This window comes from Gekko japonicus, unplaced genomic scaffold (assembly GCF_001447785.1).
Source record: "Gekko japonicus isolate JY-2015 unplaced genomic scaffold, Gekko_japonicus_V1.1 scaffold1221, whole genome shotgun sequence".
In the NCBI taxonomy this organism is placed as follows: domain Eukaryota; kingdom Metazoa; phylum Chordata; class Lepidosauria; order Squamata; family Gekkonidae; genus Gekko; species Gekko japonicus.
In genome coordinates this window covers 49884-64800 of record NW_015176486.1, presented here as the reverse complement: position 1 = coordinate 64800, position 14917 = coordinate 49884, and the positions used below count along the sequence as shown (strand labels likewise).

At 45.8% G+C, this 14917-nt stretch overlaps 1 protein-coding gene across 2 annotated transcripts in view; it reads right to left on the bottom strand.

The window, feature by feature from the left end:
• Window positions 1-4746: 4746 nt before the first annotated feature.
• Window positions 4747-14917, bottom strand: part of LOC107123889 (zinc finger CCCH-type antiviral protein 1-like) — a 44658-nt gene continuing 34487 nt past the window's right edge. For both annotated transcript variants that reach the window (XM_015427235.1, XM_015427236.1), the window contains exons 8-13: window positions 13233-13353; window positions 12540-12633; window positions 11919-12006; window positions 10168-10298; window positions 8596-8747; window positions 4747-7117 (exon numbers count right to left, since the gene is read on the bottom strand). In XM_015427235.1, the coding sequence (XP_015282721.1) occupies window positions 6834-7117; window positions 8596-8747; window positions 10168-10298; window positions 11919-12006; window positions 12540-12633; window positions 13233-13353 (870 nt within the window). In that variant the 3' untranslated portion in view covers window positions 4747-6833. The remainder of the gene's footprint in view (window positions 7118-8595; window positions 8748-10167; window positions 10299-11918; window positions 12007-12539; window positions 12634-13232; window positions 13354-14917) is intronic.

The following is a 14917-nucleotide window of genomic DNA, read 5'->3' as shown; positions in this document are numbered from 1 at the left end:
GTGGTTTGCCATTGCCTGCCTCTGTGTCGTGACCCTGGCATTCCTTGGTGGCCTCCCATCCATATACAAATCAGGGCCGACCCACCTTAGCTTCTGAGATCTGAGGAGACTGGGCTAACCTGGGCTACCCAGGTCAGGGCAACTATGTACCACTTTGGATATTCCACTTCATCTGTGCATTGTTCATTTACTTGCGGTCACTGTGTGTGAATAAATGCTTTCTTACCACAGGGTGTTTTTTTTAAGAAAACCTACAACTTAAATATCCATATACCTGTTTCTACCTCAGGGTACCTGAGGACGGGTCATTTCCTGCAGGAGCACACAGGAGCGGAGCTCCGGCAGTAAAGAGCCCAGGGGGCGGGCACATGCAACAAGTCCCACCCCCTGCTCCCAGCAGCCCTCAGTCAGAGCAAGAAGCAGCCAGGTAAGCTGCGGGGCCCCTTCCCCCGGCCCCCTGGTCCAAAACCTTTAAGACCAGGTTTTACTCAGGTACAAGCTCTCCCTCCTCTGTGAGGACAGATCTGCACATCCCCCCCCCCCATAGCTGGCAATCCAAAAGAGTCCAGTGGAGCCTGGGCAGTGGGTATTGCCTTCTGACACACTTCCAGTGATGTCAGGGGGTGTGGCATATGCAAATAAGTTATGCTAATGAGTTATGCTAATGAGCTCCTGCACCTCTTTTTCTACGAAATGACCCCTGCCTGAGGATCAATGTTCCCTCTAAGCTGTGGAGTCTTTTGAGCAAAACGTCTACTTTGTGAGCTACTGGCATTAAAGGTGTGAGCGAGCGATTTGGCTACTGCATAAATCAGTTTGCTCTGGAGCCACCTCTCCTGAGCTAAGGCAAAAATGTGCGAGTGAGCCGGAGGCTAAAAAACTGTGAGCTAGCTCACACTAACTCAGCTTAGAAGGAACACTGCTCAGGATGTGCGGAAGGGACTGGATCCATGCTGTTGTTTTTATTACGTGTGAACGACTAGAGATTCTTAAGCAGGGGGAAGATGGCTTCCCTCTGTTGTCTGCCTTTAAGGTGGTACGTGCCCTCCGTGAATTGGCAGGGGGAAGGGAAACAGCTGAATCCAGGACTGTTGAGAGAACCAGAGGAAGTGGGAACAGGAAGAAGAGGTGGACAGGAAGAAGAGGTGGACAGGAAGAAGAGGTGGAGACAGATCAATACAGCCCAAGGAGAAGAGGAATTCTTCCATAGGAAATTGTTACATCTGGCACACTAACCGGAGTGCCGGATGAATGTACGAAGTGACTACATGGTTGTGTTGGGGAGCACACCTGCTTATGTTAAGATTTTCTTAAACTTGGGGATGATTATATACATACATACTTCTGAATACATTATCTACAACATCTTTATAGTCTATGGCTATGTGTTCTTGTCCTAGCCTTGTCGATATTTCATGGCGTTTGGATACCAATTCCCAAATGGAAACAGCTGCTTCAGTTTCCTCCAGTTCTTTCTTCCACTGTGAGGCAGAATGAGGCTGCGGCTACTGTCATGAACATCAGAAAACGTTTTTTAAATAGCCAATAGTTGCAACCTGTGAATTGCTAGGGAAAGAACCACTTAAGAACATAAGAGATGCCAATGTTGGATCAGGCCAAAGGCCCATCCAGTCCAACACTGTGTCACACAGTGGCCTGAAATACCAGGTACCATCAGGAGGTCCCGCAGTGGGGCCAGGACACTAGAACCACCACTTCCTGCGGCAGTGAATTCCAAGTGTTAATCACTCTTTGGGTGAAGAAGTACTTCCTTTTATCCGTTCTAACCCGACCGCTCTGCAGTTTCATGGAGTGCCCACGAGTTCTTGTATTGTGAGAAAGGGAGAAAAGTACCTCTTTCTCTACCTGCTCTTTCCCATGCATAATCTTATAAACCTCAATCATGTCACCCCTCAGTCGTCGTTTCTCCAAGCTAAAGAGCCCTAAGCGCCTTAACCTTTCCTCATAGGAAAAGTGTTCCAGCCCCTTTATCATTCGAGTGGCCCTTTTCTGCACTTTTTCCAAAGCTATAATATCCTTTTTAAGGTGTGATGACCAGAACTGCACACAGTATTCCAAATGAGGTCACACCATTGATTTATATAGGGGCATTATGATATTGGCTGATCTGTTTTCAATACCCTTCCTAATAATCCCCAGCATAGCATTGGCCTTCTTTATTGCAGTCACACACTGTCTCGACATTTTCAGTGAGTTATCTACTACAACTCCAAGATCTCTCTCTTGATCAGTCTCTGCCAGTTCAGACCCCATCAATGTGTATTTATATTTAGGATTTTTGGCTCCAATGTGCATCACCTTGCACTCGGCCACATTGAACCCCATTTGCCATATTGACGCCCACTTGCCCATCCTTGACAGATCCCTTTGGAGTGCCTCACAATCCTCACTGGTTTTCACCACCTTGAACAACTTCATATCATCCGCAAATTTAGCCACTTCACTGCTTACTCCCAACTCCAAATCATTAATGAACAAGTTAAAAAGCAGTGGACCAAGTACTGATCCCTGCGGTACCCCACTGCTTACTTAACTTGAGTGTGAACACACTCAGAGTTAACCCCGTGTGTGTGCGTGTGTGCATGCGTGCTGGTGATGTTGTATTGCAACCAACACGGGCACTAAATACTGACAGCCAGTTTGGTGTAGTGGTTAGGAGTGCAGACTCTAATCTGGGAGAACCGGGTTTGATTCCCCACTCCTCCACTTGCAGCTGCTGGAGTGACCTTTGGTCAGTCACAAGTTCTCTCAGAGCTGTTCTTTCAAGAGCAGTTCTCAAAAGAGCTCTCTCAGCCCCACCTATCTCACAGGGTGTCTGTTGTGGGGAGGGGAAGGGAAAGGAGATTGTAAGCCGCTCTGAGACTTCTTTGGGTAGGGAAGGGCGGAGTATAAATCCAATCTGTTCTTCTCATACATTTCTGGTGAGCTGTACCTCAAAAGTGATTATAGAAAGATGAAGCAGCACACACACCCCATTTGTGGTAAGCCACCCATGCATTTTGGGAATACCTGCGGTGCAAGAGGCATGGAACTGCCCATCACTGCCAGTCAAACTGGAGCACACTATCCTCCATTAATCTAATCCCCTTTTAAAGCTGTTCGTTCCTGCGGCCGTCACTACATTCTCTGGCAGCGAATTGCGCGTTTTAATCACTCTCTGTGTCAGTTCTGGATTAACCAGTAAGCAAAATGAGCACTTAGGGCACCGAGGGAAGGAGGGGCATCACAGAGTCCCCTCCTGTCCCCAGCTATCATGCCCCTAACCCTTTTACTGCCACACCTTTCCCATGAGGAAAGGCTGATAGAGGATTATAAAATTATGCACAGGGTGGAGACATCACAACTTTTTCTCCCATAATACTAGAGTTGATGGGCAACAAAGGGAAATACTTCTTTCCTCTAAAGGCTGGAACTCACTGCCAGTGGACAGTCACCATGACAGCCACAAACACGAATGGCATTAAGAGAGGATCGGGCAGATTTATGAAAGACAGTTCCATCAACGGCTACTAGTGAAGATGACCAAAGGGAACCTCCATATTCAGAGGCAGTCAACCTGAAATCCAGTGCTAGGCAGCCAGAGTACACAGAGGGTTGGGTTATGGATGACAGCAGCCCCCACACCTTGCCTTGCAAAAATGGCAGCCATGCTTGGTATGGGTTGGAGGTGAATGCTATTAGTGTCTTGGTGCTTTGCCTGCTGGGTGACCTTGGGCCAGTCACAGTTCTCTCAGAACTCTCAGCCCTACCTACCTCACAAGGGCTGCAGTCGGACTACAGGCTTGGGCACAGTCTGGCGGACGCCTCTAAATTCTCTGGAACTGCTTGTTCTGGAGACTATTGATAAGAGACCCCACCCTAACCCACCGTGTGTGTGGGGGGGGGGCAGCCAGCTTCTGTTGGTTTAAATGTCTTCATGCGCATGTGCAGAACTGCTTATTCGCCAAGGGTGAAAAAGCAGGCAAGCACACATCGGAAAAGAGAAGAAATAACGGCACCCAGAAACTGGAAGCTTCACTTCCCAAACAGCTTGAGCGCGCAGCAGCGCAATCAGACATTGGGAAGGATGGGGTGAAACTGTGGACGCCCATAAAGACCAGACTTTCCCCGGTGCCTGGAAACTTGTGCTCCAAGACAGGTGAGTACTGGGTGCCGACGGCTGGGAGGCAGATATTGCTGTCTGAATCTGCAGTTTAAATCCACAGGGCTACAGCAATGAAGCTGTTCCTAAACCTTCTAATCTGACCACAGCCAATGTGCCTGTTGTGGGAAAGGAAACCAAAGGTGATGGTAGGCCACTCTGAGACTCCTTATAGAAAAGTGGGGTATAAAAACCAACTCTTCCTCTTCCAAAAGTAGAGCCAGACCTCAAGCCTTTCGCTACATAGAAGGGAGCTGGTTTCAGTAGCGTAAAACTGAGGAAAGGCTCCTGTATATTAGCATCAGGCTTCGGCCCTGCATAAATGAAGGCCTTGCCCCTGTGATCTGGCCCTGTGGGACTGGAGACAGTCATAAAATGGCTGCCATGGGATGCTTTACCAGCCTCTCGGTGGGGCCTGGGTCTCTGCCAGCACTACAGCTGCTCAGCAGACAGCAGTTCCCCTGGAGAAAATGGCTGCTTTGGAGGGCGGACTCCCTGGCCGCATGCCCTGAGGCCCCTCCCTTTCCCAAACTCCACCCTCCCCTGGCTTAAAAAAACAAAAGAACACAGCATGCTGACTTTAAAACAATTTATTATTTCCTTCAAAACCTTTACAGAAACATCACATCACCTTAACCTACAGCGATGAGCAACAGTGATGCCATTTTGATAGTCTTTGCAAAGTGCTGCAAGCAGTTAACATTAGACTGGGCATCTAAAAACTGAGACGAGAGGTATTCCTGGGGGGGATGCATTGAGCGCAGGAGAACAAGTGGTCTGTGTGTTCTTACAAACAAAAAAACTTATCTGCTGGCTTACTGACCCATAACTAGGCTATGAAACATGCACGGACAGAATGAGCCTGCGCATGAAAGCACACTGAAGACTAAACCTGCTCTGTGGCAGTCGTGTTGAAGGCCACAGAGCATCATCTGCTTGCTCAGCACAGAGGAAGATAAGGGAAGAAAGGGAGCCGGTGGGGCCCCCAAAATAAGGATGGAAGAAATGTGCGCTTGTTATGTGGCGTCGTAACGTGCATGCTTGAAAACTCTTTATTGCATACCATGAAAGAGAACACCACAGTGCTTTAGGCAGACCCTGTTTTCGCTGGGGTCTCCTTTATCCGAATAAAGTTTTGCTGTGCTCAGAAGGAATCTCTCCTGTTGTGTTTTTTATTGGAGGCACACCAGGTGAACAGCAGTTCCCCTACAGTACAAGAGAGAAGAACCTGTAAAGGGGTGTGTGGGTGTGTATGGCTAAGCACCCTCTGGCCTCCCCCCGAAGGGTGAAGGCGAACAGTAACAGGCCTGGTCCAGCCTGCAGTTGTCACTGATTGGTCTCTCCACTTTTATCAGTCCCAAGGCCAAGGAGGAAGTGTGGTACTGAGCTTCTCATGAGAGCCTGTGGCCCACAGGAGAGTCGTGGGTGGTGGTGAGGTGATCTAGAAGCTTCTCCTGAGAACGTGTCCTGATGGGATGTCATCTTCACCTGAGGTTGCTGGGCCCGAAATTATAACTGCACTGAGGCCCTGGAGGAGAGAGACTGACTTGGATTTTGATGGACCGAAGGCCTAGACTATGGCGTGCAATTGCCAGCAACGTAAAGAGCGCCTGAGCTTTGGCCTCGGACTCTTGGGTTTAAGGTTTATGCCATCTAATGCAAGTTTTGGCAAGTTTTCCTGCTGTATGGTCTTAGAGTAATGTGTTGCCTATAGAGTAATGCATTATTTTGACAAAAATCACACAAAGCTTTATAAACTTTTTAAAAAATTGAGCCGTTGTGAGGACCCACGGGGATCAGCCTTGGACTCCTTGATTGGGGGGTGGGGGTGGGTGGGTCCAGAATAAAAGTGAGAACACTGATCATGATACCCTCTAGAAAACAGGACCAGTCTTACTAAATGTGTCTGGAACATTTTTCTCTGGCTGGCAGGGTGACTATCCTGACCACTTACGCCACACTTGCTGTTGGATAAGAGTTTCAAAGCAGTAACGTCTTGTAGGTTTAGTACATTTGCCCAGGATGACTTGATCTGAGAATTCTAATTATCCTAAACCAAGAAACGTGTTCATGTGTTTGATCACGATTGTGTAATGGAGTGGCCAAACATATTTGAGCTAAGTTGTCTCATTATCAAAAGCTTTCATCTATTCACCATTAGACTAGGTCATTGTAGACTAGTTACAGAATACAGATTATCAGTAACAGCTAATCATCCTGTGTACAACAGAAAGCTATTCAGTGCCAGGGTCAACAGCTGTATCTTTTGACACAGCTATGCTAAATGTGTCCCTGGTACAACGAAAATTATTATCCGTCAAGTAGAACATAGAACATATGTATCTATTTCTCTGTCCTACATCATTTGATGGGTACAACACCCATCCATAAAAATCGTACAACATTAAAGGTTAAAAATTCGCAAACTCATTAACTTTTAAAAAACGTATGGAATCGCCAGTAGCAAACGGGTTCATTTTCCCCAGAATAATTCGACTTTTCTTTACTGTAGTACACATTAACATACCATTGTTAGAATTCAGAATATATGGTTTCCTAACTTCCTCAACATTTCTTAACTCATTTCAGGAGATAAAGATTGCTGCTTTAAACCTGACCTGTTACAAAAGCTCATAAAAACTAGGTCTAGGTGTCACAGCCTTTTCGTCATTTATGCTAAAACACATTTCTTTTCTTCAATGTAACTGATCACGTACGCGGGGTAAATCTGATGCTTCTCAAAGATGACGAAAATGGATGGGTCTATCATCTTGTCCACACAGCTGTCGTAGCAGTTGGTCATGTCGACCGATCTGGCTGGGGGGCGACTGTAGCTTTGACGCCCTACCACAAAATCACCAACCAGAACACGAGCCACAAACATACTCCTCTTCACCTTGGTGTCCACCTGACAGTAGCTGTGAGAGTAATGTGCATCTCTAGCAAAGTAGCTTCCTAGGAAGAAGTGGGAAAGACAAGTCAAAATGTTGAACTTCATAAATACAAGAAGAGTTCAATTGCAGCAAAGTACTTTTTATATAGTTGTGTGTAACTGAAAGATTTTGCCCCAGAATCTGTCAAAAATGTGATTACTATGTAAAGAAAAGAAAAGTCTGGGCATTCTCCTTGATTCTCCAAGAAGAGTCTTCCTGATCTCTAAATTAGAGACGTTCAAAATAAATATCCCTCTAATGCCCGAAACATACCTGCTTAATATGATTCCGGATAACATAAAAAACCACAAACACATAATAATTTATACTTTAACAGCAGCAAGAATTTGATAGCTAAACGTTGGAAGTCGAAAGCCATTCCATCCATAAAAGAACTTAAATACAAGATTCTGGATATAGCGGAAATGGACAAGCTGAGTTTAGAATTGAACAATAAACCAGAGGACATTTTTTGGAATAGATGGAAGCTAATATATAATTGGCTAAAACACAAGAAGATAGAATAATATTCAGATAATGCTAGTTTAAACTAACAGATTGGAAGTTACAAGTGGAAACTTATTTTAAGTCTATGTATGACTTATGTATACATTGATGTGAAGAAATGAAATGAAATGTGAAAATAAATTTATTAAAAAGAAAAGAAAAGAGTCTTTCTGATACTGAAAGACAGGCATGTTCCCTGGGAAACTGCTCCGCACCAGCCCCTCTGAAGTGAATCGCAGCAAGCTAAGTGGCACAGTCAGTGGAACTGCCCTGCATTTCAATCTGAGGGAAATCGCAGCAGGTGAGAAGAGAGGCAAACAGAAAGGAGCCCAGGTTCTAGCAAAACAAATGCAAGAGACGAGCAAAATGGAGAATCTGAGGAGCAGACTGCCAAAAACATTAACGGTAAGAACCCCCCCCCAAAAAAAATACATCACAAGTAATACACTTGTACAGAATGGTATGCCTGCATTTAAAATACTGTATATAATTCTGGTTGCTATATTTTAAAATGGATATCTGAGAGTGGGGAAAAGTACAGAAGAGGGCAACCAAAATGAATAAGGGGCCTGAGAACCTTTTCTATGTGAGAAGGCTGAAGCATCTTAGTCTATTCAGTTTAGGGGGAATGGGTATCTAAGGGGAGGCTATACAATTTGCAAGCAGATGGGAGAGCTTTTTCTCCCTCTTATGAAATACTAGAATGCAAGATCAATAAATTCAGAACAGGAAATGTTTCTTGCTCAACAAGTAGTTACAAGTGTGGGATTCACTGCCGATGATTGCCACGAGCATAGTGTCAGATCTTGAACAGAACTCGCTCCCAACAACACTGTCTTGGCAATGATCTGTTTATTGAGAGATAGAGGTTTCAAGCGTGGACGATCCGTGTCAGAACGGACTCCTATGGCACCAGTCCTCATGGCGGGGATTGTGGGTTTTTAGTTTTGTCTTACAGTCAGCTTATTTGGGCCACCTTCATGTCGTACAGACCTTTCCCATATAATGTTCCATTGGTCCCGCATATTCTCCAGTCAAAGTTGTCACTGCAGATGGCTTCCAGATTAGAAGAGCCGGTTCCATGAAACAGGATCCTCTCCTCTACGTCCTGCCCTCCTTTCTTCTTCTTCATTTGATCCTTTTGCCTAGTATGAATATGGGGAAGAAATTTTGCATGAATTCTCGACAGAAACAGTGGGACTATCACATGAATGCTTCATTCTGTCACCATTTTATCCTCACGGCAACTCTGTGGGGTAATCAGGCTGAGTTAAAAGTGACTGCCTCAAGGTCACTCAGCAAACTTTCATGGCAAGAGCAGGGATTCGAACCTGGGTCTCCCAGATCCTAGACTGACACTCTAACCACTATACCACTCTGGTTTTCAGCTGTCCCTCCCTCCTTCCATCCTTCTGGTAGCCTCTCCCCGAAACGTAAAGCCAAATTTCAAAAATCAGGCAAATAGCAAGTTGCTCAAGTGAATTGTATGGTGTCCACTGCTGGGCCTGGCCAAATTGCAGAGGGCATCTCATTTCCCTATATCCACTTCTCCCACTGTTTTCTCTTCACCTCCCCTCATAGCCTCCCATAGACTCTTCTTTCCACACATGAGCCAATCTACCTATATCTGCTCTCTTCATCAGCTTTTCCCCTTTCCCTTCCCTGGCAGCCTCTCCCTAGGAAAAGCTGGGCCCAGTTGCAGGGTGGCCACTTCAAGGGCCATTTTGGCCTCCCAGTCTATCCCTGCTCCATTCCTCCAATGGCGCTGGCTTTACAGAAACCGGAGCTCGAGAAGCTCAACAATATTGTTGTGGCTGCTTAGCAACTCCAAAATGGCAACTTAGAGGTCAGTGAAAATTTTTTTTTTCTTTTTCTTTTTTTTTTTCTAGAGTTCAGATTTTTCTGCCAATTTGGGACTCCCTTCAGGTTTGTAGAGAAATCCCCCCTATCCGTCTTTAACTCCGTTTTGTGGATCTATTGATTCACACTCTCTGGGCCAGTTCAGCATTAGACATATGCGAATGATATTCCAGAAGCCTCCTTTTTACTGTTCATGGAAGAGAAATAACAACAACGGTAATGCTTCTGTCACAGCTGCAAAAAAAGTGACTTGAACAGGAAACTCATATTCGCCTAACGATAACAAAAATCTATCCAGGAGGACAAGAAAGGCCATGTACACAATTCTAGTATTCCCCCACCAAAGAGCAAAACTGGGAGGGAGAAGGATGGTTTGTGAATACAAGCAAGCGGCCAGTTGCCCTCAACCACTGGCTGTCACGTGCAAATAAGTGCTCGTAAGAATGACTTACCTCAGTCTCCCAGTCTGCTCAAGAGATTGCAGTTGTTTTTCCAACAAACAAACGAAAACCACATTGCATGTTTCATATTCTGCAGCTACTGCAGAATGCTGTGGCTAGACTGCTGGTTGGGGCCAAATATCGGAAGCATGTGACCCTGATATTACAGCAATTACACTGGCTATACCGATCCACTCCTGAGCCTATACACCCAAATCTCCTCATAAAATTGGCTGGGATAACATGATAAAAATGGGATACAAACCACTGGAAGACTTGCCAAAGGGATTTGTTCTGAATCCGCCTGATGCTGTGGATAGCAAAATCATTCATTGTCTTCTGAAAGAGCCGCTCGACTGTCATGTATTCTGAAGAGGTTTTGCTGAGTTCGATAGCCTAAACATAAATTGTGCGAAAAATTAGTTCCTGTGGCTGAGCACAAATGGAGTAGAAGAGTAGGTTTTATGCCCCACTTTTCTCTGCCTTAAGGAGTCTCAGAGCGGCTTACAATCACCTTCCCTCCCCCTCCCCACAACAGGCACCTCGTGAGGTACGTGGGGCTGAGGGAGTTCTGAGTGACTGGCCCAAGGCAGGCTTCATGTGGAAGAGTGGGGAACCAGACCCCGTTCTGCAGATTAGAGACCGCCGCTCTTAACCACTACACCATGCTGGCTCTCACTGAGTACACTGTGCCTCCTTTTTTTTTAAATTACCAAAATAAAGACTTCGCATTCCCAAATAGGCTCATTTCAGATGTGCAGAGTCTCCATCTGAGAAGGGACACAGCTACGGTGTAGCTGCCAGAGTGGCCTGTTTAGAATCTGCTTCAAGTCCTGCCCTCTCCCCTTTCCCGCTCCAAAGGCATGCAATGTCTGGGCCTCTTCACCAGCACAGGGGAAAGAAAAGAGGGAAGGAGGAAGTGAGGTGTGCTGGAAGAAAGGAGAGGGGCATATAGGGACTGAGACAGAGGGGCGGGCAGACAAAAGCATTACATTTCAAAAAAATAATCACAAGTGGGTTCCATGCTTCGGTTGGTACTAAACATGGATCCAGAGTCTGGAACAGCTGCTAGTGTGGACTGCCACAACGTTTGCCCTTCCTAAATCTCAGCAGCTGAGACAGAATTAAGACTTCACAGAGAAGAAGAAGGAGGGGGAGGAGGGGGAGGCTGGATGTATACCCCGCCCTTCACTACCCCACGGTGTCTCAGAGCGGTTTACAATCTCCTTTCCCTTCCCCTCCCCACAACAGACACCCTGTGAGGTAGGTGGGCCTGAGAGCTCTTTCGAGAACTGCTCTTGAGAGAACAGCTCTGAGAGAACTTGTAACTGACCCAAGGTCACACCAGCAGCTGCACATGGAGAAGTGGGGAATCAAACCTGGTTCTCCCAGATCACAGTCCACCACTTTTAACCACTACACCAGGCTGGCTCTCCAGCACACTGCCTCAGCTGCATGACAGACACCCTATAAGATAGGTGGGGCTGAGAGAGCTCAGAGAGAACTGCTCTTGAGAGAACAGCTCGGAGAGTACTGTGGCTTGCCCAAGGTCACCCAGCAGCTGCATATGGAGGAGTGGGGAATCAAATCCGGTTCTTCCAGAATAGAGTCCGTGCTCCTAACCACGACACCAAACTGGCTGGTTCTATAGGCAACGTGAGGCACAAGTCATCTTCAGTGAGTGGGTAGGTACAAGGAACAAAAGGAGCAAACACTGCTAGTCTATAGGTTGGGTTTGTGAGATCACTGTGATCGGAGACGAGCAACTGGAGAGTAGAAGGTGGAGGAGAGAGGCTAGTTTGAGACAACAACAATTCAAAGAGAAATCCGCTCATTCTGAGTGGGTGGGCACCATCCCCAACTGTAGAGAGAAGAACACCAGACCCAATCAAAGACGCAGCAAGCAGAATTAATGCATCAGATCCAGCCTTCCTTTTTCCCTCCCAGAAAAGCTGGTTGAATCCAACCCATCATCTGCAAAAGGTCAACTTTTAAAAACATTAGTAGAGCATTTACCTTGTACCCAATCTCAGGTAGCGCTGATTTATCCCATTCTCTGGGATATATCGGGTCTGGAATAGGTGCAGAAGGAGGGTCCCTGTGGCTGTTTAATGCCCCAAAGAAAACCACAGGTGAGGAAACATTCTTGTTGTCATCTCTTCTGTCTGAACCCTGAGAACAACCCCCCTTTTGCCTCAGTTTAGCTAACACAGTGGCAAACACCGGAATTCCGAGGAAGCTTAGTTTACTAGCCAGCCATCCTTTACAGGTCTGATCAATCCCTCCCTTTGGGACTTTATTTCTCCCTTTTTGCTGGGCTTCTAAACAGACGGTAGCCCAGAGGCTACCTTTCTGTGCTTTCATCTTGGCAGCTTGAAGGGTATCCTCTTTTCTTGGTAGCTGCTCTCCCACCACCTTTCTACAGTGGCAGGAGCACCATGTGGGCCAAGATTCGCACCAATGCAGACCTTGATACAAAACTGATACCAAAATGACCCAACTTATCTCTAAGGTGATCAGTAAACTATGAACTTAGATACACCAAATGTCACAAGTAGCCACCCTTCTCAAAACACACTGTTTCGTACAAAGCTTGGCCTCCAAAAGACCCTTAGAAGATCAAAGTTGATGTTATACCCTTTCTTGTTCTTCACATCTTCATGGGAAACATATTTTGGGCGCCTCCGGACCTCTCTCTGGGTGAGGTAGTACAAGTTTCTCTGGATCATGTCTTGAAAAAAAGATCACATATTCGATCAATTTCTTTGGTTTATTCACAAGGATGGGCACAAACCATGGGGAGCAGAAAACAGGTTTAAATGGCCTGGAACAATTTAAACCCCTGCTTTCTGCTCTTCATGAACCACCACAAACTGCCTTAAAATTTGTGGAAGTTTGTGGTGGCTCTTCAGTTCATGAGCTTCATTCATGAACTATGAACCTGCCAAAATTCATCATGGACTAACGTTTGTGAGCCAGTTCATGCCCATCCCTATTTATTCACAAAAATTGACTGCTGAAGCTGATAAAATTGCCTCTGGGAATAACAGGTTAATCTCAATCCTCACAACTACCCCCTTTTCACTGTTCCCCTTTCCTTTCCTTTGACCACTGCAAGCCAATTAAAATAAAGGCTTACAACTTCATGGGAAGGGAACTGCAGGCCCTCAGAACATTGCCCTACACAGACTTGTAAGCCTGCCTTGATGCACAAATAGTAAATTAAAAGGGTATTCTTGGTCCATCCTGACATAACAGGAGGTGTATGAAGTCTGGGCCTACAGGAACTTTGAACATACCATAGCCTGTTGGAGTGAACAGGTACAGTACCTTTAAAGTTTATTTCGTATCCTTGGGAGCCTGCTTGGAATTGGATACTACCATCTGGCTCTGACAAGAATAAATTCTCCAGATCATCAGAACTTAATGCGGAGCCTTGGCGCTGTCCATCCTAGGAGAGGAAACATGAAACGGTTCATTTTGTCTGAGGTAATATTTCCTTTGGTCATTTGCACCTATTCCAGATCTGCTTCACTGCTGATACCAAATTCTAGTGAGAGGGGAAGAAATGTTCCCTTTTTCCACACTGACATATGGCACTACTTTAACACCAATACTGTGGGTTTTTTCTTGTAACTGAACAGTACAAAAATGTACTAACTGATTTTAAAAACAGTAAGACATCATTGGTACAATATTTGGTACATGTGGGCGGCCCATAAAAGGCCAACTTTGTCCTCCCCACAACCTGACTTTGCCAGCAACTCGTGGCGAAGACATTTCATTTACTGTCAAAACACTGCCCATCGCGCTGAGGGCTTCAGAGAAGAGTTCTCAACTCACAACCACCATTCTAGGTAAGCCAAGGCTCACGGCTGCTGAGGAACTAAAATATATACCACCACATGCTTTTGAAAAACTTTCCCACGTGCTGTACCCAATGTCAGGCTCTGCCTTTAAGCCCAGCTCTCAATGTGAAGTGTCAGCACACCAGAAAAGTGGGTTGTGTACCCACTCATGCGGCCCAACAAGGGAAGGCAACCTGGCATAAACAAGATGCCAGCTACACACCAACATTGAAGCTTTTCTTGCACTTCTGGGATCATAAATGCCCCTTAAAAAGGGGGAAAGGAAAGTTCAACCAAGCAAGAAATGCGTGGAGCATTCATCCCTCCAGGACAACTGGCAAGGTGCCAGGAGTGACAGAGGCATCTCTTTAGCAACAAGAGGCTGGCAAACCAAGAAAGTGGAAAGCAACATTTCTCAGATGATGAGATTTGACCTGCAAAAGTTGGCAACCCCTCACCGAACAGAACTCTACAGGCTGCAAAATAGGGGACTGCAAGAGCTTGAACTCTTACACTGAACACGGCCAATAACTTACTTTTGGACTTTATAAATAACAAAACTGTTTTACACACACACACACACAAAACTTTTTAATATAAAAAAGTCTGGTTAGCCACTGTAGAAAATGGAATGCTGAACGAGAGGGGCGCCAGAGTCATTGCTTGCCTAGGGTGACAAATATCCTTGGGCCATCCCTTGACAGCTCACCACAGGAAGACAATTTGGACCTGTGGTACTGAAAAGGTTGGGAACCACTGGTTTAAAACACTATGCACAGCATTTACTCTAAGAGACTATATGAACTACATAGCAGGATAAGTTGGGGAAAAGGTTCTGTATCTTTTGGGAGGTCAGTCGGGATCCCAGATATGTGGGATGATTTAAGAGGGGCCTCAGCTTCCCTCAGTGTGATTCCCCCTTAACTCCTCTTACATCCAAGCACAGGATTTTTTCCCTTCAGGGTAGACCTATTTGACACAATGTCCACAAAGTGCCAACAGAGTATAGGTATTCCCGTCAAGAAGGTACCAAAATAAAATCAATGCACTACAGCCTAGAATACAAATTACTTTCTCCTCATGGGAATAAGGGAGGGCACAGAAGAATCTGAGACATTTTCCATGACTGAGGCAAACTCCTAAAACACAATATCTGAAAAGGCTCAC